Consider the following 19,879-nt stretch of genomic DNA (forward strand, 5'->3'; position numbering starts at 1 on the left):
CTTGTCATAGTTTCATGGGATGGCGTATGGTTTGTTCCTCAAGCATATTCCCCTAAATTTGTAGCACCTTGTAATACGGCATGTATTTTAAAAAAGACTAAAAAAAGGTCTTCAATTTGTGATTTCCGAAAAATAAGTGTTAATTTAAGAATCGTTTTATTTTCAGAAGGAACAACGTACAAGCAATCAAATTCAAAGACACAAATCACGATGGAAGTCAACTACTGCTATTATCATAAACCTATCTCGGATCACGTTACAACTGTGGATTGCATTCAATTCCTTCCTTTGGCATCCTCCTATAAAAGACGTTCACGTGGTGCTACAAACTCAAATTTGATCTGATGCCGTTTTTCTTTCAAAAATATGCAGGAGATTAAGAGCGAGATTTGAGTTCATCAGAACGAGAACTGATGTGCCACATAATAAAAAATAGCAGCCATGAATTGTACTAGAAACTATGCAATCACAAACAACACAGCTATTGGGGATCCTTGTGGTTAGACGACGATGATGGCCTTGCGGTTTCAGTTGCTCCAGAGACAGTCATCCCTAGACGATTCAGGATCCATTGCTGAAAGTACTGGAGCTCTTCATCAACCATTGAATGTCCAAGGGTAGGATAAGCCTGATTAGATGATTGGGAAAACAGACAAATAGCTACAGTCAGGTATGTTTGAAAACGAGCACAAATGTTTGCACTTTGCAGAACCACTTGTACTCTTGTAGGGAGGAGAAATGTTTAAAGCGAGCATTGACTACAGCTTTATATATACTGTCCTCCATTACCTTGAATTCACAGGACATGCCAAGCTCCTCTAAAAATGCACACCCAGCATGTCCTGCTTCAAATAGGACCAACCCATCTGCCATTCCATGAAACCATAATACCGGCGTCTGAAATAAGAGTTCATATTTAGGTTTAAGAGTCAAGAAGATGCAGTTCTGAACATAAGCATGGCTGCGGGTTATTACCTTTCTAGCTTCAGATGACACCTTTTCAGCGAATGATTTATTCAGTGGAACTGAACCACTGAAGACAGCACAACCACCTAAAGCTTTTGGGTAGAGTAGAACACTCGCTATGGCTAGAGCGCCTGTGAAAATGAAAGAAATAATAATATGTATTGATTCTATCTTATGACCTTGAATACTAATGCAGATTAAGCTCAGTGACTTACCTCCTTGGCTCATCCCACAAACGAAAATGTCTGACGGACTCGTTCCCGCAGCTACTTCTTTGTCTAGCAATTCATGCACATACTCAACAGCTTTAAGGACTTCTTTCTCATCTCTAACAGTTTTCTACAAGAAAAAAGATCGGAATAGTGGAATAAATCATTCAAAGCTCATGTGTTAGTAGTGTCAAAAGAAACAATTAGCTGTACAGAATGTAGATGGAAATTGTTCTTCTTTTTCCTCTATATGAAAGTGTAGTCTATATAACGACAGTTTAACGGCAATCCACCGCATTCAGTATATCCAGGACACTGGAACTATCGGGTGACCCCGCTGATCAGCCATTCAGAGTCATGAAAGTTCTCAGAGTAAGCCATAGGATTGAGTTTAGAAAAGCTTGATTTACAACACGCGACAATGCCACAATGGTACAAGACTTACACATGAAAATAAGAACTTCTATGAAAAAGGGAATGTCAGTTTGTGCTTATGTTACTCTGTTGTTTCTGCTGTTTAATCAAAGAAGAGCAATACAGTTTTCATTAGTGTAGTACAGGGTATTGTGAACTGACAAAAAATACATTCGAGTGAAAGCATGATTAACAACAGTACATAAAAATAAATGCTTGTAGAATGAGTAGCATTGGTGAATACAATACCGCGGTAATAGGAACCTCCGAGATGCCGAACCAAGCCGTGATCACCGCATCACCTGCAACACCATCGCGAATTGAGCAACGGAGTGAGAGAAAGGAGAGCGCGCGGATTTCCTTTTCCTCCACTTACGAGCCTTGCATAGCAGCCATAGCGCGAAGCAACAGAGCAGATTGCATCCTTGAAGCGCGGCGTCACGAGAGAGAAAGAACATGTGGTGCGGCGAGGCCCATTGATCATCAATTCATCACGAGGAAAAGAAGTAAACATCGTAGGGCTGGCTGGATCGATGGATGGTAGGCAGGTGCTGCGGCGCTCACCGTAGCAGGGGATGGAAGCCGTGGGCGCGGTGGGGAAGGACAGCCGGACGGAGGAGGCGATGCCCGGGGCGGAGAAGTAGGGCGCGACCTGCGCGCGGCTCTCGTCGCCCGACCCGCCTGAGCCATGCAGCCACAGCACGAAGCCGCCGGCCGAGGGGCGCTCCGCTGCCGCCGCCATCGAGGCGTTTACTTTACTGGCTCGTTGGTGCCAGCGAGTCAGTCGGGGATTCGGGGGAAGGGAGTTGGGAGTGCCGCCGGGAATCAGCCCGCTTTGTTGGAGAACAGATCAGGATCGTTCGGCGATCAGCGGATCGTCTCTTCCCCTTGGTGGCGTGTGGCGTGGAAAGTGCCGCCTGCGCGATGACGATGGCGCCATTACGGCCGCGCGCGTCGCGTGTGCGCTTGGTGATTGATGGTGATGGGCTTGATCGTGATGGCCCGCTCGCGCTGAGATCAGATGGCGGCCCGCCCGCGCGTCTATCCGACGAGTGCAGGTGCAGCACGTCCCCGTCTGGCTGAGCTCGGCAACCCGGATGCTCCGGTCCGGACAAAACAACGGACAATCCATCGATCTCAGAAGAGCAAACAGTCATTAGCTCAAGCCTGAAGGGAAGGGCCTGCAGGCAGCAGGCTGCAGCACATCATATGACACAACTGAAACAGCAGAACTTTGTTTTCTCACAATGGGGAACACTTTTTGATTACCAAAAGGCAAGTAAAGAAATCACAACAAGGTTTATCACAGCAGTAGGAACAAGAACAAACAAAGCAGCAGCGGCAGCTATTTGGAGAAGAGGTTGAAAACCCCGCAGAACAACTTGCTCTTGCTCCCCGTCCCCGTCCCCGTCGCCGTCGCCGTCCCCTGACGGCCACCCTTCTTCTCCCCCGGGCCTTGTCGTCCGTGCTCATGCTTGCCCTCGCCCAGAGCGATCTCCGACGCCCACCGCTCGCAGTGCTCCAGCTCGTACGGTTCCAGTGTGTGCCCGAGCCTGTCGTATTCCTGCGTCCGAATTCGCAACAAGGTCAAACAGATTCTGCTTAATTGGAGAAGACATGAGCCAGAACCTAGCCTGTACCTTGAACTCGCAGCTCATGCCGAGTCCTCGCAGGAACTTCACCCCATCTCGCCCTTCCTGGACCGGGATCAGCGAGTCGGCTCCCCCGTGTATCCACAAAACAGGCGTCTGCACTTCATACACGATGTCACCGGATCATACGCAAATACTCCGTACTAGATGAGGGGCACATTTGCAGCAGTGATCAATTGATCATACAACACAGTGGTAGAAGTACCTTCTTTGCTTCGTCTGTCACCCTGGCAGCAAAGGAGGAGGAGGAAGATGAGTCGAAGGGGAGGAAGCCACTGAAGACTGCGCCGCCGCCCAGAGCCTTTGGGTAGAGCAGCACGCTTGCTATGCTCAGGGCACCTGAATTTGCATTACAGCATGATGAATCCGTGTAGCTTAGCACGGTCTGCTTCAGTGTTCAATCACATGGAAAAATACTACGTAGAATGAAAGGAAATACAGGCATTTTCTACAACCTCCTTGGCTGAGCCCAAACACGAACACGTCTCCCGGGTCTTTCCCGGCCGCGATTTCCCTGTCGATCATAGTGTGCACGATCTGGACAGCTCTCAGCACATCCTCCTCATCCCTGACAGATTTCTTCACGCATGCGTGCGTGCGCATTGCAGTATTAGATCACCATGAGCATTGGATCGAGTAAAAACTAACAAGATCGATTTTGGCTTACTGAAGTAATGGGCGTGTCGTGGATGTCGAACCACGAAGGCATGCGCATGCCACCTGCCAATTTAGCACACGGAATCGCGGTCAGCAGCAAGCAACGAGGAGCAAACAGTGGCCCGAACCGAAGCCGGAGGCGTCGTGATGGCGAGGGCACCGACGGTTGCATGTGACGGGGGCGGTGGGCGCGGTGGGGAAGGCCCAGCGGGCATCGCTGAAGGCGGCCGCGGAGAAGTGGTTGGCGATGACCTCGTTGGCGCGGCCGCAGTCGCCCAGCCCGTGCAGCCACACCACGAAGCCACCGGACCCCGCGGCGGGCGGGCGCTCCTCCTCCATCTGTCTGACTGTCTGAGTCTGAGCTCGGGGACGGAGACGACGACCAGGGGAACCCTTGAGCTTGAGGGCAGCGATCGAGAGGAGAAGATGGTGAATCTAGTCTCGGTTCGTCCTCCTCCCCGTAAAGCAACATCATAGCCACCATGCTCAAATGAACTTTCCACGGCGCGTGTTGACTTGCCACGGCGAGTTGACTTTGACCAAACCAACTGCATACCAATACCATCTTGGTTACCTGATTTTGGAGATGTGTATATCCTCCTACTAGACGACATGTACGACAACAGGTTTTATTTACCAAGATCAAGATTAATTACGAAACCCCGGCCGGAGCTTCAACAACTACGGCATTCGATGGTTTGCGACCTATCACCCCTCTCTCTCTCTGAAATCCGAATACTCTATTCCTATGCAATACATCCCGATCTGAAGAATATACCTAAGAACTCTAACCTAACACAAGGCAGTACAGTAAAGCTTGCAAAGAAACATCAGAACAAAATTTATTGGTAATACACGCGTACATTTCCTTATTCAGCTCTTCCCTTTGCCGGAATGAGATCTTACTACTCTAGCAGTGTACACAGTCCAAACTAGGATACTACGAATGGGTACTTTTTCATCATATAATCCCAATAGAGAAAGCATAAACAGCCGGTCTGCTTCAAAACAGACGCTTTATTCTTCAATATACTCAGGTATTCGTAGGTTAATTGACGGAAGTATGTCTCCTTAAGGGCCAAACAGACTGCTGTCTTCTCAGTCCTGATCAAACGATTGAATATGCTCAATGACTTGCACGATGCTCTCAAATTGGCGTCTTCCCTTGAGGATCGCCTTTGCACAATGGAGGGCAGCACGCTCGCACTCTGCTCTCCTGCTGGCATCCTTAATTGACTCGAGATCCTCGACGTGAGCGATTCCGACTACGTACAGAAGAACGCAAATTTGGAAGCAATATTCAGGTGGGGATGCAAAACAAAAGAAACTACATGCATACTGTTTGGAACTGGTGTTAAAATGTGGCTTATAGTTCTTGTGAGAAGGCATTGTCATTTGGAAAAGTGACGAGCAAACACTTTGGAAATTATATACGAACTTTTTACTGCACAGCATGCCTAAAGAGCCCAAACATAACAATTTTTTACTTGGGATAATTGGTTGTGTAGCATCAAAAGGTTGCGTCCTCCGTAAAATACCATTGAAAGGTTTCAGCCCCATAAAATACCACTGAAAGTTGGCACCGTGAACTAAAACTAGCACTCCGTCAGTTTTTACATACAGAAGCGCTAGTTCGACCTAAACTCCAAAAGGCAAATGACCTATCTGCCCTTTCCTTCTCTCATACTGGATAGGGACGCACGCACGGGAGGGAGAGCCTCGCTCACGCAGCCGATTTGTGCCTCGGAGCGCCGCCTCCGTCGGACTCTTCACAGGCTCCGAGCGCCGCCTCCGCCGGCCGCCGCCTCCACCGGCCGCCGCCGTCCGTTCCCCGCGCGGAGCCCTTACCGCCTATGCCGTCCACCACGGGGCGCTCCCCGTGCGGATCCCGCGCCGTCTGCGCCATCCGCCGTAGGCTGCTCCTCTCGTGGAGGCCGCGCCTCCTCCTCCGCCAGCCGCCGGGGGCTGCACCCCGCGCGTAGGCCGCGCCGTCTCCATCGACTGTCGCGAGCTGCTTGACACGCACCGCGTCTCCTCGTCGACTACGTGCTGCGCCGGCTGTGACTCCTCCTCCACTGCGCATGTGGTGGAAGAATGCATCGATCTGAGATCCCTGATGGGTAAGAATGAAACCCTAGCTATCTACTTCTTCATGGTTCATAGTACAATTGAAATTAGTTGCAAAATGCAATTGTTTCTGTGTTATGCGGTTCATGTATGTGTGCGATTTTACCTAGTATGAGGATGGTCACTGATGAGAAAGGGCATTTGGAAGCAGTGCTATTTTTTTTGCACTGCTACTATTTCAGGATCGATTCGAACAATGCATGTAGAGTAGTGATTGATGTTTCGTCCTACTCAACTGTTGAGGATGATCGATCTGTGTATAAAAAGGGTAGACGCTTGGATTGGTGGGTAGATGCAGAAGAGTACTCCATCATTGACATGGAGAAAGATGTGTTCAAGCACTTTAGTTGGGCTAGTTATCAGGAGGCAAACTTCTGGTTTGTGGGTTAGAATAATCTAATAATTCGCCTTGGTACAAACCAAGAGCTTCTAACTTTGCTGCGACCCTAAAAAATGGTAGAGTTTATCATGACCGTAGATAGATGTGAGCATGTTGATATGGCTTCGATTGAGAATGAAAGACAAGTGACAGATGAAGAGAATAACCTACAGCTTCAGGCCACAGAAATGTTTCAGGGTATGCATGTGAGTGCAGAACTAAATGGTCTAGAATGGGCCATGGAACCTCAACTTGGTGCTACAGCTGCTGGTCCTTCTAGAGTAGAGGAGGAGGAGGAAGGTGACCAATATATGGAGTCGGGTGTTGACCATGAGGGAGATGATCCAGTTGGAGCTGATGAAGAATGGAGGTATTTCAGGAAGGTACCTGAAGTAGGAAGTAATGAGAAAGTGCAGCAAGAAAAGAAGAAAATGGAGAGCAGAAAGAATGTAACTGAAGCTATAGATCCTAAGGCTGTGCCAAGTGATGAAGCCACCATGTTACGAGATGTTCCATATGTTGCACTCACTACATATGACAGAGACAACCCGGACATAAAGGAAGGTTCAACATTTAGTGACAAAGAAACTTCTTGGTTGCCCCACTTTCATGGTATACTAATTGTTTTTCCATGTTCTGTCCATAATTTTAAATAGTACACCATGTATTATTTTTCACGTTCTCGCTATATTTGAAGACTAAATTCAGTTCTCATGTCTTCTGTTATTTTCAGGTTGTGTCAATTGGTTCTAGCCATACTTGTGCTAGCACCAGCCAAGTGAGGGGAAAGGAGGCCAGCAAAGCTTGGGTTGCTGACAGGGCAAAGGAGGTACTTAAGGCCACCCTAGAGTTGGGAGCAAAGAAGTTGCAAGGTCAGCTTGAAAGACAGTTTCCAATCAAAATGTCATATAATAAGGTGTGGGAAGAAAGACAACTTGCACTAAAAGGACTACATGGCACTTGGGAGAAAAGTTTCAAAATGTTGTGGAGTTTCAAAGCTGAGTTAGAAGCTACATGTTGCAGGTGGTACTTCTAGTCCTCTCAGTCTAGGGCCTACAACAAGGACTAGGGCAGCAGCAGAAATTTCACCAGGTGGTATTGCGAGGCGACTTATCATAAGCTAGGCATTGCATTTGTAAGAGTAAAGGCCATGTGTGGTGCCACTGTTATTTTCTAGTTACTGTTCATGTTGTTACACCTTTGTGTGCTAGCATATTTGTTTTAAGTGTTGGGTGCATGTGTTAAACTATGGATGTGTTTCCATGACAGTAAAGTGCTGCAATGGCAGTTCTAATGTGCTGGAATGGTTGTGCTTGTGTATGTGTTAAATGGTTAAAATGGTGCTGGATGAACCTATTAATATGTGCTTATTTATCTGTTTTGGTGGCTAGATGGACCTATTAATATGGGTCTTATAAGACCAGAGTGATGTCTTCTGACGTTCTGGGGTCATGCGTTCACGTTCTGCTGGTTTGAGGGGTATTTTGGTCTCATTTAACGGCTCAGCTGCTAAAAAGTGACGGAGTGGTAGTTTCAGTTCACGGTGCCAACTTTCAGTGGTATTTTACGGAGCTGAAATCTTTCAATGGTATTTTACAGAGATCGCAACCTTTCGATGCTCCCAAACCAATTTGCCCTTTTTACTTCTCAGCCGCTTTTCACCAAAGCTGACTTCAGAAACTTTGGTATATGACACAGTTGCACCAAAAGAGAGAAAGATGCTACATCAAAACTAAAATCCAAAATCTTTTTATTATTTGACATGAGTATGTTTTGTCATTTCAGTAAAAAAAGGCAGTTATTATATCTCATAGCAGTCCACCAGTTAGTAAGAGAAAGTGATTTTATTTAGAAATATTCTCTTTAAGAAAAAACATTATTCACAAATCTAATCTGCAGTTACCTGATCATTTTGGCTGAACCAAACCCAAGGCTATCATGGAATAGGTTTGTCATGCACTTCTTCTGAGCAACGTTCAAAAGCTTTGAGTTGTTGTATATATCAGGCAGGTACGCCTCCCCATTCCCTTCTTTGTGTTTATTCCATAGTTCAACGAACTTTTTCTGGAACAAATTCCACGACTCTTCAATTGTCTTCAAGATCCATTTCTTGTAAGGCCGCGTTTAGATGCAAAATTTTTTGGATTTTGCCTACTGTAGTACTTTCGTTTGTATTTGACAATTAGTATCTAATTATGGACTAATTAGGTTCGAAAGTTTTGTCTCGCGATTTCTCACCCAACTGTGCAATTAGTTTTTTTTTTCGTCTACATTTAGTACTTCATGCATGTGCCGCAAGATTCGATGTGATGAGTACTGCGCAAAAAATTTTGGGAACTAAACAGGCCCTAAGCCTGCAAAAGATAGACAGCACTTAGGGCCAGTTTAGATGCCAAAATTTTTGGCAAAACGCTACTGTAGCGTTTTCGTTGTTATTTGGCAATTAGTGTCCAATCATAGTCTAATTAGGCTTAAAAGATTCGTCTCGTGGATTTCGTCTAAACTGTGTAATTAGTTTTATTTTTTATTTATATTTAATGTTTCATGCATGCGTCCAAAGATTCGATGCGACGAAAAATCTTGAAAAATTTGATATTTTGGGGGTGCAACTAAACAGGGCCTTAGTTCATGCCCAGAACATCATAAAACATAAGTTTTGAATGCTGCATGTTGAACATGGGTCATGCTCTATGACAAACTGACAATTCTGCCACAGCCATTAAGTAATGCTACTACTGAAGATGCCATGAATCATTAAGTTAATCAATGCAAGGCACATTTTGGGCTGGTATACTTTTGTCTGCCAAAGTGCCAAGTAGTATTCTCTTTTTGCTAAACATGACAACTTTGATTATCCCCAGGTATCAGAAAAATCACTATTTCTCATGTAAGACATTAGCATCATACTCCAAACATCTATCCATCATAAAAGTAGACCAAAAGTAGACTCTGAAGACATTTGGCTGACATTACCTTAGACTATCTTCAACAACAATACCCAAAATACAAGACCCATTTGACCTTTGGGTAGCGCTACAGGCAAATGGTTCAATACCCAAAATTCAATACCCATTTGACACGATGCGACCGCGCCGGCCACCAGAGGCTCGTGCTGGCCCGTCAGTCGGGCCGACCTTCAACTACGGTACAACCGCCTACACCAAGCAACAACACGGGACGGCGGGGCGCGCTGGAGCGAGCTGCAGCGACGCGTGGCAGTCCACGGCGGTGGCGCACCCGCTCCGCTGAGCTAGGGCCGCTCCAGACCTAATTGGCTAGCGAGTGAGGACCAGGATGAGGTGACGGTTGGGGTGGAGGATGACGGAGGAGGGGTGGCCACGTGCGGCCAAGCCGTGCGGCGGCGCACCGCAATGGCAGGGTCACGTCAGCGGCGACGGAGAGGCGGTAGTGGTTCCTCTGGCGTGCGCAAGGTGGAGAGGGAGACAAGGCGAAGCTAGTAGTGCGGGTGAATTAGTTCGGGGTGGCTGCAGGAGGGCTGCCATCGGCACTTGCCGATCACGGTCTTATCGACCCGGCGACGGGGAAAGCTCCAAATTGGAGCTTGGCAGTGCGTGCTTCATGGCTGGGTGAGATTGGGCAGCTGGAGAACTCACTAGCGGCGCCGTAGACGGGCGGAATTGATTGGAGATGACCTCTCGCTGTCTAACGAGCTGTCGCTGCTCCGACGGCGGCAGCAGAGGGAAAGAGGTACGGGTCCGAGCTTTGGCCGTCCTCACCTTGGCAGCTAGCGGTCGGCCGAACTCGCGACCGTGCCTCCGCACTCGCTACGTGACACATGACCAGACCACATGCGCGCGCGAGGAGGCAAGTGGGGGCGCGGCCTGCGTGGCCGCATCGCCATTAAGGCGAGGCGACGGCGCGAACGCACCCGGGACAGCCCACGTGCCCACGGTGGCAGAGCGAGCGGCAGTAGCGTAGCATGGCGTCGCGGTGGCGTCGGTAGCGGCAACGTGAGGCAGGATAGCAGTGCGTGTACACGACGACGAGGTGATGGCGCCGACAGTGGCTTCATCGTGGCGCGGGGCGGGGCAGGCGGCAGCAGCAGCTCCGTGCGGCGGGGCCAGTGGTGGCCGGGCCACAGCCAGGCCAGAGGCAGCCACGGCCAGCCACGCGCGACCAGCGCGGTGACGCCGAGCGCCCGAGCTTGGTGACCGCGTTCACCCGGCGAGCCAGCCCACGAACATGTCGTGCACGTATTTTAAAGTGCTTTAGGAACCAAACCACCTTCACCATGCTCAAGAGGGCTCATCAGGCTACCAACTCGAGCTAAAACACAACACCACTTCCTAACTCGATTTTACAAAATAAATTCCCAAACATGGCATTGTCTTGTTGTCTATAAACTTGAAAATACTCTGAGCTGAACTTTGATCCCAAGTTTCATTTTTAGTATATTAGAAATGTTAGCTAGCAAGGTTATTTTTCTACAGCAAGTGTTTCATTGTCATCTACAAAGTTCATATTCAAAACTTTATTTAAATGCTACATATATGTTTATAGTGTTTTTTGTTCAATAAAAATTAGTTTAAAACCCTACTTGATACATATGAGTTATGTAATAGCTTCTCATTTAACATTTTTATTGATCATCTTAAGTTACAAAAATATTATCTACACATTTTATCACATGCATTATTACATAAACATAATACTCATGACATGATTTAATAATTTATTTAGGACGTAACACCGAGGTGTTACAAAACCTTCCCATATGGGCTTGCGACGTCGGCGCCTTTGACGTCGTGTCCATCTTGAAGGCGTCGCGAGGCATTCCAGCTCCGCTCGCTGCTCCGTTCCTGCTGTATGGTCGTGGTCGAGCTTCAGGTGGTTTCACCGGTGGTGTTCGGCATCGACGCTTTCTTTCTTTGCCTGAGTTAGTTTTTTTTTCTTTTGCTAGTTGTTAGTTGTGTAGTTGCTAGTTGGCTTCGGGTTTTTTTCGACCAAGTTAAGGTGCTAGTTGGGTCGTCTTGATTAAGTTGGCTCGGTGGAGCTCATCGGAGCATCCAAGAGTGTGTTGTTGTTAGTAGTCTAGTTGGAGTACCAAAGTTGTTTGAGATGAGTGGTGCACTCTCCTTAGTTGTGTGGTTTTTGGGTCCGGTTTTCACTAAAAAAAACTGGGCCACTATTTTATTTTTTTTTCATAGTCTAATAAAAATAGCGGCAAAGCTTTTGTCCTCCTTTCTTAAAAAAAACATTACCTTAGTAACTCAGAAACAAGCTAAAGTACAAAAAGCAGCCCAACTACGTTTGATACACCAAGAAACCATAAGAAGAGAAGAATTTGGTATGGATAGAAGCGAACTAGCCAAGTACAAGGTATGAGTAGACCATGTACTACTACTATTGAAGTTATAAAGACTGAAAAACTAACAAGCTAGCAGATTCATTCATACATACTTTACGATCGTTCGCTTGATCAGCATGCCCATTCTGTGCATAGTATGCCAAAATCAGGTTTCCAAGGAAGGCTCCAATGTCATAACCCATTGGCCCATAGAACCCAAACTCTGAATCAATGATTTGAGTTGAACCTGTGGTCACCATATAGAAGCAGTGTGGAGATCTCCATGGATCAGAGCCTGAGCTCTCTCGATAAACCTGCAGTTGGAAATCGAATAAGTCGCATTTCCCATGATAGGTGGCAATTATTTCTACTCAGTTAGGTAATTATTACATCGATTTCAATTCAGCCGCTTCCAACCTGAGCTCATCATCCTCTCGAACTGCCTCAGCATCTTTGTCAAGATAAGGCGAGGTGCACCGATTAAATTTGGAGACGCGGTATGGATCCGAGAACACAACTTGCTCCGTGAGCCTACACATCTCCACGCCAAAAGTTCAGCGGCTGATTTGTCCGCCGCATGTTAGGCAGATTACGGCATCAAAAATCAGCTGAGTGTTTGTGGCAAGAGGTGTGGCATGCCGCAAGTCCGGCCATGCACCAAACGCCCGCGAAACTTCGGCATGAAAACTGTGGCGCATTGTGGCAAACTGCGGACGCGGTCCAAACGCGCCCTTAGCAACTGCAACCACAGCACAACCCATTGCATATCCGTCAAGTTAGTGCACGTGGAAACATGGAAACCAATTCAGAAAACGTACTTTGATCTTTTAAAATAAATTAATTTGATATATCCATAGTGCATACTAATATATACTCACATGCAAAAGTTGAGATGCAAACTCAAACTAGAAAAATTCATACGAAAATAATAAATTTCAAAGACAAATTCTAGTGCACATGCATTTAAAATTTGTTATTTTCGTACGAATTTTTTAAAAGCGAGTTTGCACCTCAGCTTTTGCACGTGAGTACATATTTCTATGCACTATGGATGTGCTAAATTTCAGATTTTTTTTGAACAACCGAAATAAGGTTTTTGAATTGGATTTCATATTTTTCACCTAATAGGTGGTTTGCACTAAATATTTTCTCCATTTAGAGGCAAGGCCACGCGCCAACAAGTAGGAGCCAACTCAACGCGCGATTCAACAGCAATGAAGAGGGGCAAGGGGCTCACCTCCTTTCTTATGATCCGTGCTGTTGTTATAGAGGAGGGAGGTGAAGAAGAGCGTCTTGGCCATGTAATCGGACATGTGGTCAGCGAGCAGCGGGTACTCGACGCCGGCGATGAGGCCCTTGCGGAGGACGATGTGCAGGGGCTCGATGTAGCGCATCCCCAGCAGCGACATGGCCCGGTCGAAGTGGTACACCTCGGGGGTGTGCTCCGGGCACAGGCGGCCGTGCTCACGCAGCGTGGAGGCCTCGAAGTAAGCGCGCTCCCGCGTCATCGGCCACGAGTCCCCCACGTAGCGCACGTACGGGAGCGCCTGCGTGTTCCAGGTTCGCCCGCGCCGTCAGGTGAGGGGTGATAAGGACGAGGAGCGGGTGTGCTGGGAGTGAGGGGCGGACACTCGGACCTGTTTGACGACGATCGCGCCAGCTTCGGACTGCACGATGTAGACGAAGTTGAGGTTGCCGTCGCCGACCTCCTTGATCTCGATGGAGTCCAGGCTGCCGCCGCCGAGGCGGGAGGCGAGCGCCGGCGTGGCCTTGATGTAGGCGACCAAGGACGCCTCGTCCAGCGGGCGGAAGCCCTGCCGCCTCCGCGGTCATGGCTGAGTCTGACTGCCACTCGGGCGGTGAGGGCGCCGGCGAGAGGAGTGGACAGAGAGGGGCCGTGGGGAATCTGCCAAGTGCGAACTGCGGTGAGCTGTGTGGTGGTGGGGTTTTATGAGGAGAGGAGAGCATTCGGATAGTCGAACTGAATGTGACATCATAGACTTTTGGGAGTGAGACAGAAACAAACCAAATGCAAATGGGCAACTTTTATTTGTCGTGAAGTGAATTTCTACTTAATCTATATCTATATATCTATATCTATATACCTATAGCTATATAATATTAAAGGTTCGTTTAGAAGTTGGAACATAGGATTGAAAAACCTAGAAATCAGAAAAACACAAGAATGGGACAGTGCTGCATGTGTAAAATATATAATAAAAATGCAGAAATTCTATAGGAAAAGTCGTTTGGATGAGCCTTAGGAAAAACACAAGGACGAGCTACGCTTCTCAGGGCCGAAGCTCCTCGCTCCTCTTGTGCGATACATGTTGCAGGTGTATTTATGTGATGTTGCAACATATGATAGCTGATGTTTTGCTATTCGATTTTCCAGTGATTCACTCGTGTTGTAGTAGATCTAACTAGATATTCACTCGTGTTGATGTTGCATCGCATCGCATAATAAGCGGATTTTGATATGTTCTCATCGAGATGGAGATGGGTATCTTTTTAGATGTTGCAACAACTATAACTAGATGCGCCAATAATGCGTTCATTTTTTTGCAATGACTTTTTTCTCTGGATGTCGTTGTTTTGTGTTGATCAAGATGGAGATGGAGATCAAAAAGTGTTTTTCATTGTTTCAGTAGCATGTTTTCGATGGTGCACCAAACGATTTAGTTTGTTTCAATCACCTCCATCTCTACTTTGTTGACACAGGGTTTCTTCTTCTCTTAGTGTTTCATAAGATGATTTCAGTTGTTGCAACAAGTGTGTTTTCATGTTGTAACTGTTGGCGTATTTCCGTTGGACTTTTGGACTCTTGACTGCAAGAACTGGATACCATTGCATTCGACTTGGTTAGCTCAATGCAGTATTCAGAAATATCTACATGGACTCTTATCTAATAAGAAAGGAAAGAAAAAAAATCTACATGGACTATAATCAGAAAAAAGCAACATGTGTTATTGGTATCTTACTATCTTAGTATGAAGGACATGTTTGGAGGGACTCCTTCCGGCTGGCTCTGATACTGCTGTAGTGAAGCCGGTCGGAGCCCCAAACCTACTGTTCTTCCCGTGCTACAGTGAGGTATAATACCAAACAGTGCGCTACAGTTCACTGGTGTCCAAAGAAGAGCATTAACACGATTGAATTGACATTTTCAGACGTGAATTTAGAGATGTACATCTTCCTAGACGGCATGGACGGCAACAGATCTTATTTACAAAGATCAAGATTATGAAGACAATAACAAGGCAGTACTTGCCAAGAACCATCAGAACAAAATTTATTGGTAAAATACAAGCATCTAAATGTACTGAGACCTCGTACATTTCATTATTCAGAACCAAGGGGCCAGTGGCGGAATAAGATCTTATACTAGTAGTGTACAGTCCAAACTATGAGACCACAAATGGCCACCTTTTCATCATATAATCCCAATACAGAAAACACAAACAACCGGTGCTTGAAAACAGACGATTCATCGATCTCGGGTATGCATGGATTAATTGACGAAAGTATGTCTCCTTAAGCGCAAAAATAGACTGTGTCTTCTCAGTCCTGGTCAAACGATTGAATATGCTCAATGACTTGCTCGATGGTCTCAAATTGGCGTCTTCCCTTGAGGATCGCCTTTGCACAATTGAGGGCAGCGCGCTCGCAGTCTGCTCTCTTGCTGGCATCCTTAATTGACTCGAGATCCTCGACGTGAGCGATTCCAACTATTCGCCTACATAAGGAAGAACCAAATTTTGGAAACAATATTCAGTTGGGAATGCAAAACAAAAAAAAAATACATGTATGCGTAGTGTTTGAAGTTGGTGTTAAAATGTGACTTATAGTCCTTGTGAGAAGGCATTTTCATTTGGAAAAGTAACGAGCAAACATTTTGAAAATTCTATATACTTTTTTCACTGCACAGGATGCCTAAACAGCCTCAAACATAACCGTTTTTTTTTACTTCACTCGCTTTCATTAAAGCTGACTTCAGAAAGTTGGTTTTATGACGCACAGTTGCACCAAACAAAAAAAATATACTACATCAAAACTAAAATCCAAAATCTTTTTATTATTTGGCTTGAGTATGGTTTTGTCGTTTCAGTCAAAAAGCCAGTTATTATATCTCACATAGGATTTCACAAGTTAGTCTGTTAGTAAGAGAAAGTGACTTCATTTAGAAATATTCTCTTTAAGAAAAAAATTATTCACAAATCTAATCTGCAGTTACCTGATCATTTTGGCTGAACCAAACCCAAGGCTATCATGGAATAGGTTTGTCATGTACTTCTTCTGAGCAACGCTCAAAAGCTTTGAGTTGTTGTATATATCAGGCAGGTACGCCTCCCCATTCCCTTCTTTGTGTTTATTCCATAGTTCAATGAACTTTTTCTGGAACAAATTCCACGACTCTTCAATTGTCTTCAAGATCCATTTCTTGTAAGCCTGCAAAAGATACGCAGCACTCAGTTCATGCCCAGAACATCATAAAACATAAGTTTTGAATGCTGCATGTTGAACATGCATCATGCTCTATGACAAACTGACAATTCTGCCACAGCCATTAAGTAATGCTACTACTGAAGATGCCATGAATCATTAAGTTAATCAATGCAAGGCACATTTTGGGCTGGTATACTTTTGTCTGCCAAGTACACTTTGGGCTGGTACAGTGGTACATGACAACTTTGATTATCCCCAGGTATCAGAAAAATCACTATTTCTCATGTAAGACATTAGCATCATACTCCAAACATCTATCCATCATAAAAGTAGACCCAAAGTATACTCTAAAGACATTTGGCTGGCATTACCTTAATAACTCAGAAACAAGCTAAACTACACAAATCAACCCAACTACGTTTGACACCGTTCGCTTCGCTGAAAAAATAAGCTGAAACACTGTTCCGACTGATTTGTTGTGAGAGGAAAACACTGTTCCGGCTGAAAAAACAAGCTGAATAATACGGATTATAAGAGAAGCGAACAGGGCCTACGTACATGTATAAAAAAGGAGAATTTGGTATGGGCAAAAGCCAAGTACATGTATAAGTAGACCATGTATTAATACCACTATTGGACTTATAAAGGGTGCAAAATTAACAAGCTAAAAGATTCATTCATACATACTTTACGATCGTTTGCTTGATCAGCATGTCCGTTCTGTGCATAGTATGCCAAAATCAGGTTTCCAAGGAAGGCTCCAATGTCAAAACCCATTGGTCCATAAAACCCAAATTCTGGATCAATGACTTGAGTTGAACCTGTGGTCACCATGATAGAACCAGTGTGGAGATCTCCATGAATCAGAGCCTGAGCTCTCTCGATAAACCTGCAGTCGGAATCAAATAAGTCGCATTTCCCATGTACAGAAACAAACCGTAGGTAGCAATTATTTCTATTCATATTCAGTGAGGTAATTACATCGATTTCAATTCAGCTACTTCCAACTTGAGCTCATCGTCCTGTCGAACTGCCTCAGAATCTTCGTCAAGATAAGGCGAGGTCCACCGATTATATTGAGAGACACGGTATGGGTCCGAGAACACAACTTGTTCCGTGAGCCTACACATCTCCACATTCTCAGAGTACTTAGCAACTGCAATCACAGCACAACCCATTGCAAGTACCGTCAGGTTATTAGTACACATCTCCCCTTTACAGGCATGGCCACGTGCCAATCATCGGGAGCCAAGTCAACGCGCGATTGAACAGCAGTGAAGCAGCTCACCTCCGTTCTTATGGTGCGTGGTGTTGTTATAGAGGAGGGAGGTGAAGAAGAGCGTCTTGGCCATGTAATCGGACACATGGTCGGCGAGCAGCGGGTACTCGACGCCGGCGATGAGGCCCTTGCGGAGGATGATGTGCGGGGGCTCGATGTAGCGCATCCCCATCAGTGACATGGCCCGGTCGAAGTGGTACACCTCGGGGGTGTGCTCCGGGCACAGGCGGCCGTGCTCCCGCAGCGTGGAGGCCTCGAAGTAGGCGCGCTCCCGCGTCATCGGCCACGAGTCCCCCACGCAGCGCACGTACGGGAGCGCCTGCGTGTTCCGTTACCGCCCGCGCGCGGCGCCGTCAGGGTGAGGATTAATAAGGACGAGGAGGGAGTGTGCTGTGGGGGTGAGGGTCGGACCTGCTTGACGACGATGGCGCCGGCTTCGGACTGCACGATGTAGACGAAGTTGAGGTTGCCGTCGCCGACCTCCTTGATCTCGATGGAGTCCAGGCTGCCGCCGCCGAGGCGGGAGGCGAGCGCCGGCGTGGCCTTGATGTAGGCGACCAGGGACGCCTGGTCCAGCGGGTGGAAGCCCTGATCCGCCTCCGCGGCCATGGCTGAGGCTGACTGCTACTCGAGCGACGCGGGCGCCGGCGAGAGAGGAGTGGACACAGAGGGGCCGTGGGGAATCTGCGGTGTGGTGGTGTGGGGTTTTATGTGAGAAGTTTTGTTCCGTTCTCTGAACCTGGACTTGCTTTGGATAAGCACTGGACAGGCCGGATTCTTGCCTTCTGCATTCGAACAGTCGAACTGAATATGATGTGACATCGCTGTCTCGCAGACTTGTGTTTTGTGTGTGTGTTTAATTGCACAGTTTAGGATTAATATGTCTGACGAATCTTTTAAACTTAATTAGTCCATAATTTGACAATAAAGTACTACGGTAACACATATGCTAATAACGGATTAATTAGGCTTAATAAATTCGTCTCGTGGTTTAGTGATGGATTTTGTAATTTATTTTTTTATTAGTATCCGAACACCCCATGCGACACCTCCATATAATATCCGATGTGACACCCAAAAACTTTACAGACCGGATCTAAACAAGGTCCTAGAAACAAACCAAAATGCAAATGTGCCATGTCTTATTTTTCTTATACAATGTGAAAATTCAAATATGCTCCGGTGCGAATTTATATTATGATCGATAACTAACTCAACAGCCAAAAAAGAAACAGAAATCATTGGATGGCGTTGGATGTCAAATGGCCGGTGCAACGAAATCAGATTATTTAGCTCTTAAAAAAACTCAAGGAAGTTTTTCAGTTAGATTCTTATCCTAAATCCTGGGAAGATTTCTGTAGCACTAAGTTAAGGGCCCGTTCGGTTCAGGCAAAACCACGGCAGGAATCATTCCATCTACTGAAAGCTTATACAAATTAAATAGCGATTCCGGCCAGGAATTCTTCCTGCAAGTCGTTCCTGATAAAACGAACGGGGCCTAAGGGGCAAGGGGCCTTTTCCCACTAGATTGATCATTTTCATATTTTCAGGATTTGCTTGGGCTCTGTGGACGTCTAGAAACAGGATGGCTATTAACAAGATGTTTCCTCAGGCTCCAACTGATATTTACCCTGTTCGTTTATGCTGAAATTTAGCTTATATTGATACTAATGCTGAAATGTTGTGAAAAGAAAATATTGTTCTATGACTGAAAAGTAGCTCAAGCGAACAGAGTGATTATATACATTGCGTTGTCATTACTGCAGAATTAGAGCGCCAATCTTAAGGAGAAGGACCAGGAGCAAATCTTCAAGATGAAGGCCTCCATCACAAGTTGGCTCAAAGCATTCAAGCCTAAGGCCCTGTTTGGTTCCTCGTGACTAGGGACTAGAGACTAGATTGTAGCCTCTTTTAGTCCCTAAATTGCCAAACAAGAGGACTAAAAGAGAGACTAGTAGTCCCTAGTCCACTAGTTTCTTGAGAGGTGCTAATTGGGACTAGTGGCCTAAATTTCCAGCCCATGCCCCTCAAACTAACTGGTACAACCCCTAGCTGATTTGTGTATTGAATAGGGGTATCATGGTCTTTGTGCAGTAGATTAGTCCCTTGAACCAAACAACACGAGAGACTATAGTTTAGTCCCTGTGTAGTCCCTAGTCTCTAGTCCCAAGGAACCAAACAGGCCCTAACTCAGTGTGTCAGTCTGATGTAGTGGAAATTTAGAGCTGTAATAGGCGTTGGATGTTGCAGCCTTGTTAGCTTCTATGTTTTGAACTGGTATCCCCAGTCTGTGTATGGTTACTTTGCTTTCTAAAAAGCAGAGGTTTATTCTCAGTTTTTTTTAAAAAAAAAACTTCGTTTGGAGAGCTCGATCAAAGAATAAATGCAAATTCTTTGTTTGGACATTGATCCAACAAAATTCTAACAAGAAACAACTTAACT

General features: G+C 46.1%; 4 protein-coding genes and 1 pseudogene across 5 annotated transcripts; 1 reads left to right on the forward strand and 4 right to left on the reverse strand.

Annotated features, from left to right (window-relative positions):
- Positions 1-213: 213 nt before the first annotated feature.
- Positions 214-2,469, reverse strand: LOC136492727 (probable carboxylesterase Os04g0669600). 2 transcript variants are annotated; one of them, XM_066488726.1, is made up of 7 exons: positions 2,154-2,469; positions 1,966-2,013; positions 1,839-1,891; positions 1,182-1,305; positions 976-1,097; positions 790-897; positions 214-628 (listed from the first exon to the last, which is right to left on the reverse strand). In XM_066488726.1, the coding sequence occupies exons 1-7, from the start codon at positions 2,329-2,331 to the stop codon at positions 482-484; spliced, it is 780 nt and encodes a 259-aa protein (XP_066344823.1). In that variant the 5' UTR covers positions 2,332-2,469; the 3' UTR covers positions 214-481. The 2 variants fall into 2 exon arrangements, with proteins under 2 accessions (XP_066344823.1, XP_066344824.1); XM_066488727.1 differs by lacking the exon at positions 1,966-2,013.
- Positions 2,470-2,790: 321 nt separating this feature from the next.
- On the reverse strand, positions 2,791-4,377 carry LOC136492725 (probable inactive carboxylesterase Os04g0669700). The gene is made up of 6 exons (XM_066488724.1): positions 4,063-4,377; positions 3,909-3,961; positions 3,697-3,820; positions 3,447-3,580; positions 3,230-3,337; positions 2,791-3,153 (listed from the first exon to the last, which is right to left on the reverse strand). Exons 1-6 carry the CDS (start codon positions 4,235-4,237, stop codon positions 2,935-2,937), a joined length of 813 nt encoding a protein of 270 aa, XP_066344821.1. The 5' UTR covers positions 4,238-4,377; the 3' UTR covers positions 2,791-2,934.
- Positions 4,378-5,703: 1,326 nt separating this feature from the next.
- LOC136492730 (uncharacterized) lies at positions 5,704-7,940 on the forward strand. The gene is made up of 2 exons (XM_066488732.1): positions 5,704-7,016; positions 7,138-7,940. Exons 1-2 carry the CDS (start codon positions 6,479-6,481, stop codon positions 7,155-7,157), a joined length of 558 nt encoding a protein of 185 aa, XP_066344829.1. The 5' UTR covers positions 5,704-6,478; the 3' UTR covers positions 7,158-7,940.
- A 3,677-nt stretch (positions 7,941-11,617) lies between these two features.
- Positions 11,618-13,545, reverse strand: LOC136492729 (methylthioribose kinase 1-like; annotated as a pseudogene).
- A 1,408-nt stretch (positions 13,546-14,953) lies between these two features.
- Positions 14,954-18,153, reverse strand: LOC136494051 (methylthioribose kinase 1-like). Its single transcript, XM_066490191.1, has 6 exons — positions 17,849-18,153; positions 17,447-17,756; positions 17,140-17,314; positions 16,846-17,047; positions 15,947-16,161; positions 14,954-15,448 (listed from the first exon to the last, which is right to left on the reverse strand). The coding sequence occupies exons 1-6, from the start codon at positions 18,044-18,046 to the stop codon at positions 15,274-15,276; spliced, it is 1,275 nt and encodes a 424-aa protein (XP_066346288.1). The 5' UTR covers positions 18,047-18,153; the 3' UTR covers positions 14,954-15,273.
- Between the last annotated feature and the right edge of the window lie 1,726 nt (positions 18,154-19,879).

Source organism: Miscanthus floridulus, chromosome 11 (genome assembly GCF_019320115.1).
Source record: "Miscanthus floridulus cultivar M001 chromosome 11, ASM1932011v1, whole genome shotgun sequence".
NCBI lineage: Eukaryota > Viridiplantae > Streptophyta > Magnoliopsida > Poales > Poaceae > Miscanthus > Miscanthus floridulus.